Source organism: Monodelphis domestica, chromosome 4 (assembly GCF_027887165.1).
Source record: "Monodelphis domestica isolate mMonDom1 chromosome 4, mMonDom1.pri, whole genome shotgun sequence".
NCBI classification, from domain to species: Eukaryota; Metazoa; Chordata; class Mammalia; order Didelphimorphia; family Didelphidae; genus Monodelphis; species Monodelphis domestica.
In genome coordinates this window covers 418,863,597-418,874,702 of record NC_077230.1, presented here as the reverse complement: position 1 = coordinate 418,874,702, position 11,106 = coordinate 418,863,597, and the positions used below count along the sequence as shown (strand labels likewise).

The 11,106-nt window shown below is 48.0% G+C and overlaps 1 protein-coding gene across 13 annotated transcripts; it reads left to right on the top strand.

Annotated features, from left to right (window-relative positions):
- Window positions 1-150: 150 nt before the first annotated feature.
- Window positions 151-10,979, top strand: C4H19orf47 (chromosome 4 C19orf47 homolog). Of its 13 annotated transcripts, none has more exons than XM_056796210.1 (11): window positions 193-283; window positions 762-833; window positions 2,250-2,316; window positions 6,330-6,417; window positions 6,516-6,630; window positions 7,444-7,525; window positions 7,912-8,049; window positions 8,405-8,554; window positions 8,984-9,054; window positions 9,165-9,507; window positions 10,473-10,979. In XM_056796210.1, the coding sequence occupies exons 3-11, from the start codon at window positions 2,298-2,300 to the stop codon at window positions 10,571-10,573; spliced, it is 1,107 nt and encodes a 368-aa protein (XP_056652188.1). In that variant the 5' UTR covers window positions 193-283; window positions 762-833; window positions 2,250-2,297; the 3' UTR covers window positions 10,574-10,979. The 13 variants fall into 13 exon arrangements, with proteins under 13 accessions (XP_056652181.1, XP_056652182.1, XP_056652187.1 ...); XM_016422238.2 differs by having other exon boundaries at window positions 198-283; window positions 762-918; XM_056796203.1 differs by having other exon boundaries at window positions 151-283; window positions 9,165-10,979.
- Window positions 10,980-11,106: the final 127 nt, after the last annotated feature.

The following is an 11,106-nucleotide window of genomic DNA, read 5'->3' as shown; positions in this document are numbered from 1 at the left end:
CCCTCACCTCATCCGGGTGCCTCGGACTGAGGGGGTGGGGCCTGTTGTTTGGCCAGCGTCTGGGCGTTGGGTCACATGTTCCGTGGAGAGGTGGGGGCGGGGGAAGGGTGTGAAGCCACTCATCTCTATGGTCGCAGTCGCAGCTAGAGCGGCACCTCCCCCCAGCAGGAGGCCTCTTCCGGCACGCGCTGAGCAGTGCTTCCGGTCCGGGCGGCACTGAGGCGGGTGGGGGGGGGGGTCCGTTGGCTACGGGCGGAGGGCGGGAGCCCGAGACCGGTGACAGGTGAGGGGGGAGCGGGCCCCAGCTAGGCGAAGTGGGGAGGGGGGGCGGGCGGGTGCCGGAAGTCGGCGCGTGACTATCCGGGGTCGTGTCCCGGGCCCCTCCGGACCTCAGTTTCCCTCCCTCGTTGCTGTGGTGGGGGAGCGGAGGCCCCCTAGCCCCGGGAATGCTCGCGGAGACTCTGGATGCTCCGGGGCCCGAGATTAGGCTGGACCCTTACTTCGAGGAGTTTACAGGCTAGAGGGAGGCAGGGTCGGGGGGGTGCGGCTCGCGGTGGTGGGCGGGAAATCTGTGCTCCCCCCGCCCGACGTCATCTATGGGTCCTCCCCCGTACCCCCTCTTCTCTCCGATCCCCCTCCCTCTCCACTGTTCCCCAGCCCGGGGGCGGGGTATAACTATGTGAGCGTCAGTCTGGCAAAGTCTGGGGACCCCCGCCTGCCCACTCCGCCCTCCCACCTCATGGTCGTGTTTTTGAATGCAGAAAATCTAATAAACGGGAGTTCTGAGGAAACCTACTGCAGGCCTGGACCCCCCTCTACATGGGGGACCCCAGGCAAGTCGCTCAGCTTTACTCTGCCCAGAAGATAGCAGGCACTTTTCTCCCTAGTGGTTGTGAGCTGGTACCAGGAAAGGTCTAGGTCAGTGCTGGCTATTATGTGATTATTATTGTTACTATCATTACTACGGAAATGCCGGTATTCTTATACTTAGGAAAGGCAAGTTCTCTGACTCCTGCTTAAGAACCTCCACTTTAGAGGCACTGGGGTAAAGGGAAGGAGCTGGACTAGGGCTCCCGGGGCCCTTCTGAGCTCGGTTTTATTTAGCCCTGATGAACCCTGTGATTTCCCTCCTGGGGCTGGGGGAGAGAGGCTCAGGAGGGAGAGAGTGAGGTAAATTCAGGATAGCAAAGCAGAAAGACTGCTGAATGTTGCCATGTTCTATTCTGAGTAATTGATAGCTATGTTTGTCTTCCTAGGAATAGCTAGCACTCCCATTGATTTTTAAAGTTTGCAGTGTTACATTTGTTAGTTTATGTGGTCCTTACAAAGCCCTGGGAGGTAGGCACTGGTGGGATTATCTCCCTTGACAATTGAGGAAATTGATGCAGCCGAAATTAAATGACTTTTGCTCAGAGCATATAGCTAGTGTCTGCCATAGGATTTGAATTCAGGTTTTCCTGAGGCTGACTTCAGTGCTGTAGCCATGTGCCACCTAACTGCCTTATCTGACCTGTTAGACTCTTAGCTTTTCGAGAACAGAGACTTATTTTATACTTGTATTCCCTCCCGGCACCTAATAATGCATCTTGCTCAATTAAATGTTCAGTAAATCTGTTGAAAAAAAGTGAGATAGGAAGATGAGATGGTTTTAAGTTGGGTCTGAGAAGAGGTAACACAAGGGGAATGGATAAGAAGCTTGAAGGGGAGTTAGGGGTTAGCCCTTAAGACTCTATGATAAGGCTAGGTGACTTAGTGGATAGAACACCAGGCCTGGGAGAACCTGAGTTTAAATCTGGCTTCAAATATTTCTTAGCTGTGTGACCCTGGGCAAGTCCCTTTTTGCCTAATCCTTGCTCCTCTGTCTTAGACAGAAAGCAGGGTTTAAAAAAAAGAAAAGAGTATGATAGAAACATCACCCTGCTGTGACAGCAATTGTAGGTCATCCTGCACTTTCTTCTTTCTCCTCCTCCCCACTTGAATTGAGCCAGGTCCCTTCCTGAATGTGACTGGGAATAAGAGAATGTGGAAATGAGTCTCCAAAGGGGTTCTCTGGGCTTCTGAATGATTCCTTGAGTCTTGGGTTGAGAAGAGGTGGGAGGAGGACTGTTACAGCCTAGGCCTCAGGGTGACTTCCTGACAGCTGCTCACCAGCTATTCCTGTGCTGTGGACCTTAGCCCAGGAATGCCAGCCCTGATGAGTCCACAGCCAGCCTCCTCATATGAACCTCTCATTTTCTTTCCCCTCCTAGGCTACTTTAGGGTGCACTGGCTTGATTGTCGTTTTGCTTGGGGAGAAGATGGTGTCCGTGACAATGGGTGAGTCTGTAGGGGCCCCTGCCCAGACCCTTTCCATTTGAGGAGGGCAGTGGGGGTTGGGTTAGCTGTCATGGCATGCAAAGCCTGTATGTTGTAGTGACAGCGACAGCTGCTGGAGTGTGGAATGCAGGCTGACTCCAGCCCAGAGGCCATTGGGATTTTGCTTAGGGCTCCTGTAAAGGCCTCCTTCCCCCTACCTCTCCCTGCCTTAACCCAGCCCCCACTTTGGTGAGAATATTCCATTCTATACCCTATGAGATTCAGGAAACCAAGGTGTGCCAGGTGTGGGGGTGTTTCATGGTTCTTCCCAGATAGACTGGGAAAGAAAGTTCCAGCATTGTAGATAGCTAGCTTGTCTTTCAGCTTGGCTATTCTTCTGGAAGCTCTCTCGGGATTCTGGCTGGTTCCTTCTTAGGACTAGCTAGTCCTGTTGAAAATATTAGATGGCCCTAGAGCCTCCTTCCCTGCCTTTGCATGCCAGCTTTATGTTGGAGAGCTCTTAGGGCCTCATGATGCTGTGGGAGGCAGATACACCTCAGCACCTGGAAACACCTCCCAGGGATTAGAGTTCCCCCAAAACAGAATGGACTCTTTAGGTCTCTGGCCCAGGAAGCCTTCAAGTGCCACTAGATGGACATTCATCTAGGATTTGGATCAGGGTACTTCCTGTTAAATTATTGATGGCTGTGGTTGCCCTTTAAGTTCCTTTCCAGGTCAGGACTTGTCTTAATATATATACATATACTCACATATAGTCCATCCTTAAGCAGTCATTTATTAAATGCTCTGTGCCAGGCACCATGCTTAGGGCTAGGGATAAAGGCTCTTTAGGGAGCTCACATTCATACAGGGAAGGATGACTTGTAAATAACGTCCTGTGTACAGGATCAATACAAAGATGATGGAAGATAATATCATAGAGAAAGATCTACAGCAGAAGATAGTAGGCCATTAATGAGGTACCCTCTGTGTGCTCAGCATAGCATCATGCTAGGTGCTAAGGTTACAAAGACAAAATGAACTTGTCCTAGTTCTCTAGTCCACCTAGAATAAATATGAAGTAAATAGAAGGTAGTTTAGAAATAGGGATAGCATTAAAAAGTGGACAGTTACAAAAGGCTTCTTGTAGAGAATGGTGCTTGAGCTGAGTATTGAAGGAAGGTAGGGATGTTGGGAGGTAAAACTGAGAGTGCGTAAATTCCAGGCAATTATATATATGCTCAGAGAATGTGAACAAAACAGCCAAAAGGCAAGTTTGGCTGGCTCATAGAGTCTAGGGAACGGGTGTAATGTGGGACCATGATAGAAAGCTTGATTGGGGCTCATTAGTGAAAGGATGCAAAAAGGCAAAGGAAGTTCTCTTGGTCCTAGAGGTACTAGGGAGACACTGAAGTCTGTTGAGAGGGCGTGATGTGGTCAGACCTGTGCTTTAGGAAAATCACTGGCATTTGTGTGGAGGAAGGGCACATTGGAGAAGGAAAGAGACTTGAAGCAGAGAGATACCTTGGAGTGTCTGTGTATGGTTTTGGGAACCATCCTCTCAGAGATAATTAAAACTTTTTTTTTTAACCTTTTCTGTCCTAGTAACAATTCTTGAGATGGAAGAGTGGCAAGGGCTAGGCATTAGGGGTTAAGTTAAGCCTAGGGTTACATAGCCAGGAAGTATCTGGTCAAATTTGAACCTAGGACCTCCCAACTCCAGTCTTGGTGCCACCTAGCTGCCCCAATAATTAAAACTTTAAACCATGTACAAATGTGCATATATGTGTGTGTGTGTGTGTGTGCGCGCGCGCGCACCTGTGTATGTGTCTATATATGCCATGTAGATGTAAGTCTTTTTGCCCCCATCATTGATTTGACACAAAATGGGATGCAGGGTCATCCACATCCTTCCTGATGTTTCTGGCCATAGAGCTAAGTTCTTATTCTTAGGCTTGTGCCCAGAGGCAAAGAAAGATGCCATTGCCTGAAAGGAATTTACTTGGGATTTAGATTCTTGTTTCCTGTTGAGGTTGGTCCCATTAGTGGGCTTCCTTTTCCCTCTTCTTCCCAAAGTAGCCAAACTTTGTTAGCTTTATTGAGTAATCACTTAACGTGGTACATTTGATAGCCTAATGGAAAACCAAAATGCAGGGATGTGTTAACATCTGATGAAGATTAGTTAATATAGGTAAAGCGTCTTCTAAGGAAAGGAATAAATATTTATAGAGTACCAACTATGTGTGAGGTACTGGGCTAAGTGCTTTTTAAAATGAAGTTTACAAATTCCATTTCATCTGATCTTACAACAAGGGGGGGGATGTTTTTTCTTATTTGCTTTATTGTTGAGGAAGCTGATCAGACAAAGGTTCAGTGACTTGTCTAGTCTCTCACAGGCAGTTGAATCTCGAGGCTGGATTTGAACTCAGGTCTTCCTGACTACAGGCTACCAGCTGCCTCCATGCTAGTAACTCTTGTTAACTAATTGCTAAGTGTTAACTATTATGTGTTATGTATATAGGTTTGACCAATAATTATAGACATTCCTGGGTGCTGCTATTGAGAATCTTATTCTTTTTATTTTGAACTTTAATAAAATAAAATGAGCATTTTCATATATATAATAGAATAGAAGAGGATTGTACATGAGATTGTGAATTGATTATGTACAGCTTGCTTTTTAAAAAATTATGTAATAAATTCAACATGTTACTTTCAAAGCTGTCCTGCTTGTCTGTGATTCTTTCTGGCCTTCCTTCTGTTCTCTTTTGTGATTTAAAAAAAAAAATTCTTCCATGATTTTTTCTTACTTTTCTTTTTCTTGCTACCCTATTCCCAACTCCCTCCCTCCCTCTTAGAATTGGAAAAAACAAAAACAAAAGTTCATACCTCTTGTCCTAAATATGCATAGATGGTAGCATGCTTTATCATTAGTTCTCAGGAATTGGAACTGGTCATTGTACTGCTGAAAGTTCTTAATTCTTTCCTAGTTGATTACTTTACACTGTTACATTGTTACATAAATTATTTTCCTGGTTCTACTCACTTCATTTTGCATCAGTACATAGAGTCTTCCTTGGTTTCTCTGAAAACATCCTCTGTCATTTCTTATAGTGAAATAATATTCCATTGCATTCATATACCTTTAATTTGTTTAGTCATTCCTCAGTAGATGGATACTGCCTCAGTTTCCAGCTCTTTGCCTTGTAGGAAAAAGTACTATATGTATTTTTGTAAATTTAGGTCATTTCCCCTTCTTTTTCATCTTTTTAGAATGTAGACCTAGAGATGGTATGACTTAGATCACAGGATACACATGCACAGTTGGGGCATCATTCATTCCAAATTGCTTTCAGACTGGCTGGACTTATTCACAGCCCCACTGTGAATCAGAAAGCACATTGGTTTACCTGTTTTTCTCTAGCCCCTCCAACAATTGTCCTTCTCTTTGTTTGATCATCTTTGCCAATCTGATGGATGTCAGATGTTAGAAGGAAGGAAGGAACATGCTAGCTGTCTTTAAGGATACAGAGGTGTTATGGGGAAGAAGGGACAGCCTGTTTTGTTTGGCTTCAGTGGCTAGTCAAGAAGGAAAACATGACTGACTGCTCTGACTGCCCTGAAGTGAAATGGGCTGTGTTTGAAGGTGGTGGGTTCTGCTCCCTGGAGTATGTCCAGAAGAAAGGTCCCTGACAACTTTGGGGGGTTGTAGTGGGTATCTTTGTGGAGTTCGCCATTGGAGGTCCAACTTTGATTTTCTGTGACATGCTCTCACTGACAAGGGAAGGCTTTTTATTTTTAATTAATTAAATTAGAATATTTTTCCATGGTTACATCATTCATGTTCTTTCCAAGGGAAGACTTTTTTAGATGAAGGACATGGGCATTTATTGGGGTTTGGGTAGGAAGGAGGCTCTTCCATGTCCAAAGATTGGATTTTGTGTGGAGAAGTGAGCGGGAGACAGAGCATGTGGTTTGTCTTTGAGGAGATGGTATAATTATTTCTCTGACTTTCCTCCTGTCTCTCTCCATAGCTACATCAGAATGGATCCAGTTCTTTAAGGAAGCTGGGATCCCCCCAGGGCCTGCTGTGAACTATGCAGTGATGTTTGTAGATAACAGGTAAGGTGGTTGTGGGTTCCAGAGTAAGGCCCAAGAGGGGGAGGACAGGTCAGGACCTTCCCTGTGCTTTCTTGCTCATTGCTCAGCATTCCCCACAGGATCCAAAAGAACATGCTGCTAGACCTGAATAAGGAGATCATGAATGAACTGGGCGTGACTGTGGTGGGGGATATCATTGCCATCCTCAAACATGCCAAAGTGGTGTACCGCCAGGTGGGTGCTGCCTGTCCCCAGGCCAATGCCTGCAGTCTGTTCATTTCAGGTTGGAGAGAATGGTTCCCTAAGCAAGTGCACCCTTTTACCCAGAAACCTCCCCTGCTTTTAGGGGTAGATCGGAACTCCTCCTTAGAGGCCTGCGTGTAGTTGGGGTGAGAGGATGTTTGGTTCCATTTCCTACTTTTCTCTCTGGTCTTCATTTGTGGTCATGAAGCTAAAGGAGTGAGTTGGCATTTCCTTTTCTATCTATTATACTAGAAGGCTTCTTTAGACTCTTCTGGGGGAGCAGTGACCCCATTATCCTAGCTTACATAGTGATTGGCATCAAGGATAGAGAGAGGCAGTAGAGATGATCTGATCATTGACATTTGGTAGGGCTGGCTTTAAAGTCTGGGAAGTGCTCTATAGCCTTTGTTCATCTGTGCTTCACAATATTCCATGAGATTGGTACTCCAGAATGAATACCTTTATTTTATGAGGAGACCAAGGGAGAGAGGGGTACACCGAGTTGCTTATGGTCACACAGACCAGGAAGCAGCTGAGACAAGATTCAAACCGATAGTTTGCCAACTGCATCCATGATACCACCCTGCCGTGCATATCATCTAATTTCAACCTCACATACCTAAGAGAACTGAAGTCCATACAGTGGTCCCACATAAGCCAGGGCCAGAACCTGAGACCCTGAATGAGTCAAACTGTCCTGGTCTGTAACCATTGATGACAGCATCCCTTGGATCATTTAAAGATAACTGGGCTTCCCGTATGTATTTTTGTCTTCTGGTTGTTCTTACCCCTCCTGTCCTACAGGATGTGTGCAAAGCAGCCGCCGAATCCTTGGCGTCAAGCCCCAGCCACCTACAGGCAGAGCTCAGGCGCAGCGCCACTAGTGGTGAGTGGGAAGGACAGCGGCACTCTTTGTCCATCAGAGGTCAGTGGACCCAAGCAAGGAGAGACAGACCCATGTGGTGACCTCCAGCACAAACAAGGCCCAAGAACAAAAGCACAATGGGCACACTGTAAAAGTATTGAGAGAATCCTAGGAGCTAACATAAAGAAAGCCCTCACCTTCAGTACCCATCTCCCTTTTCTTTGCAGGTTGCGTCTTCTGTTTGATTTCTCTGGGGCTTAGCGTTAGTTCTCTGGGGCCTTGGCATTAAGTTTGGTCCTTTCTCCTGACCAGCCAGGATTTAGTAGTAGCCACTCCACTCTGCCCCCCAGACCTTGATGGCCTGGACCTTGCTTGTGAGCCTCGTTTTTCTCTTATCATTTCTCCAGCTGCCTCTCGAATGATTGCTAATAGTCTGAGTCGGGACTCCCCACCCAGCACCCCTGCCAGGCGCCCTGACACCAGTGCCTCCAAGATCTCAGTCACTGTCTCAAACAAGATGGCTGTTAAGCATGCCAAAGCTGCTGGTATGGGGAGCATGGTGGGTGGTGGGGCACCTGTGAGGATGGGGATGGAGGGTGAACTTACCCAGAAGCAGAGGGATGGCCAGAATGCCTTTGGAGAACTTCTGCCTACTCTGAGACCCTTTCACTATTGCATCTTGCTGGGAAAGCTGAGAGCCTTAGGTGTTTTGGTGACAGTTGTTGAGAAGTTTCCTAGAAATTCTAGGTCTCTGGATTATGAGTGACATGAGATGGGATGTAGTGGGGTGTGGTAATTTTCTTACTGCATTTCTCTTGTTTCGAGTGAGGGACCCCTTCCCCCATTCTAGAATGTTCTGGGGTCCTTTTACCACCTGCCTCTCACTTTTTGCCCTCCTAGCTCTGGGCCAGCTAGAAGAGGAGAATGCTGCTGTGCCCGTAAAGAGGAGGCGCAGAGTGACAGCAGAGATGGAAGGGAAATACATCATCACCATGCCCAAGGGGACCACACCTCGAACCCGCAAGATCTTGGAGCAGCAGGCGGCCAAAGGTGACTGTCCAAAGCTGCCCCTGAAGCTAGTCAGAGCACTCTTTGGCATTCACCAAAACACATTCCTCTGTTCAAAGCCTGGATCTCAGTTAACCCTGGGAGCCTCCTAATCAGCCAAGGTGTGGGCTTCTTCAATATTCATCACGTTCTGAAGATAACTTCAAGTTTGTTCCCTTCCAAGATTTACCATCAGCATGCTCTAGCCCCTTATCAGGCCAGTTGTCTTGAGTTCTGGCCTAGTTTATGTCCCTTTCATTGCTGAATTGCACGCACACACATATCCTGTTCTTGCCTTTCAAGACTTCCCATGAATGGCCCAAGGGCAAGGACTGTCTTCTCCTTCCTTGGCATCTTTCAACAGTACCCAGCATAGGGCTGTGCCCATCAGGGGTGCTCACGAGCTGTTTGACTGATTGACTTCCCTCCCAGGTGTTCAGAGGACATCTGTATTTGACCGGCTTGGAGCTGAGACCAAGGCTGACACAACAACTGGGAATAAGGTGAGATGGAGGGACGGGAATTTAGTGGAAGGCTCTTGCTTTGCCTCCTCTTAACATCCCAGTTCTTCCTTTGCTGTAATTGACCCCCATCCCCTTTCGTTCCATCATAGCCTACTGGTGTCTTCAGCCGATTGGGTGATGCCCTAGAGACGGATGAAGAGCGGGTAGGAGACAGTGATGACGACAGCTCTGTCCTACAATATGCTGGGGTCCTGAAGAGGATGGGCAAGTCCTTTCCTAAGGAAAGCACCCCACTTGGGGTGACCATCAAGGCCAAAGCCACCAGCTCAGAGCCCAAGCCAGTCCCGGCCACCCTTCGGCGTATAGGGGGCAGCCAGGGCCCATCTGCTGAGAGAAAGCCAGAGCCATTGCCCAAAGTCAGCGTCATCCAGAGACTTGGCAAAACCACTCTTGTGCCAGAGGCTCAGGACAGCCAAGTTACCAGCACAAAGAGTAAGTCCCCAGCTGAGTTCAAGGTTACCATAAAGAGGACCTTGGCAGGCCCGAGGGTGAGCAGCTCAAGCGAGGGCCATAGCGCACAGATGGACAACACGGGGACTATTAGCGTGTTTAAAAGACTGGGGCGGAAGACCGACTAACCTTGCTGGTAGGGCTTGGAGAGCCCCCTTTGTACTGTGTCTGCCTTAACTCATACACCCTGCCTGCCCCTGTCTGGCCCGGCCTGGCCCCTTCCTCGGCCTGCTCTTAAAATGTGGCCATTGTTTTTCCTCAGGGGCCCTCACTTGCTTGTGTCTGCTTCCACTGCCTTAGACACTCCTTTTAGCTCCCCTCATCCAAATTGTACTGAATCCTCTGATGAGAACTTGAAATATGGCCAGTGAAGTGTGTAAAGGTGGGGTACATCAAGGAAAGAGGTCCCGGTTCAGGCCAGAAATCTGGCACCATCCAAAGCTGCTTCCACCACTGGGGACACGTGTGAGTGTGCGAGTATACGAGTGACTGATGTGAGGCAGAAATGACGGTTGGTGGAGTGTAATTGGGAGCCCTTCAGGAACCAGCGGTGTTGAGTTCTGGATAAAGGACTTGGGAAATTCCGTGCTTTCTCTGCAGGGCCCTTGGCCGCCCTCTTTTCTGAGGCCTTTTCTCAGGTGTCCACCTAATTTTCCTTCTCTGACCTTTCCCTTTTTTGGGTCCTCTCTGCTCCTTCCTGGAAAGGGGACATCTTTCCTCACTGGCTTTTTACCTGACCTCAGACCTGAATAGACTGTTCTGAAATCAACACCAGGGTCCCTTGCAGAGGTCCATCAACAACAGCCAGTCAAGGGGGTTAGGGGAGCGAGTCTCACTTTCCCAGTTGTTTCCCTTCCTTCCCTTCTGCTTGCTGTAGGTTATTGCCTTCAGTAGTTTGACTCCTTCACACTTTTCGTTTCTCTTCTGTTTTCTGCCCTGGTGGGAAGGCCCGACTGCCCGCTGTCCTCTACCAGAAGTGCATCTGTCTTCGCCCTCCCTGCGCCCTCACCGCCGCCGCCCTTGGCGCCGAGCTTATAGGAGCTCATAAGAGGCCAAGGTGCTATGGCTGAGGGCACTCCACCTTGGTGTCTGCTGGCCAAAGGAGCTTCACCTGGGCCTGTCTGCCGACATGAGATAATAGGAGGCTGCAGAGGAGAAAGGAGAGGGGTTTTCATATATTTTTGTGTTTGTTTTTTTTTCCCAACTGTTTTGCTCGTGTGGGCAAGAAGTGTTTTTCCCTCTTTATTTTTACACTGTGAAAGTGGAATGCTTGGGGTGAGGTGGGCAGGGGTGCAGAGATTAGGGAGAACTAGGGCTTCTCTGAAGAGGACACCGTCACCATGTACCTGTGAGCAGGATTCTTTCTCTAGTTGTTTCAGAAACAGTAGAAGCTCTTAATGGGACCCTGGGTAAATAAAGCTGGGGTCACCTGATTTTAAAACCCCGGAAACCAAGCACTGCTGTCCCCTTTCTGGTTTCTTACCCTCTTCCTTTCTGGCTAATGTTTTGTTTTCTCATGTTAACATTTGGGGTGGATATTTTCTGGGAGATGGTTCACTCCTCTGGGATTAATGGCCATAT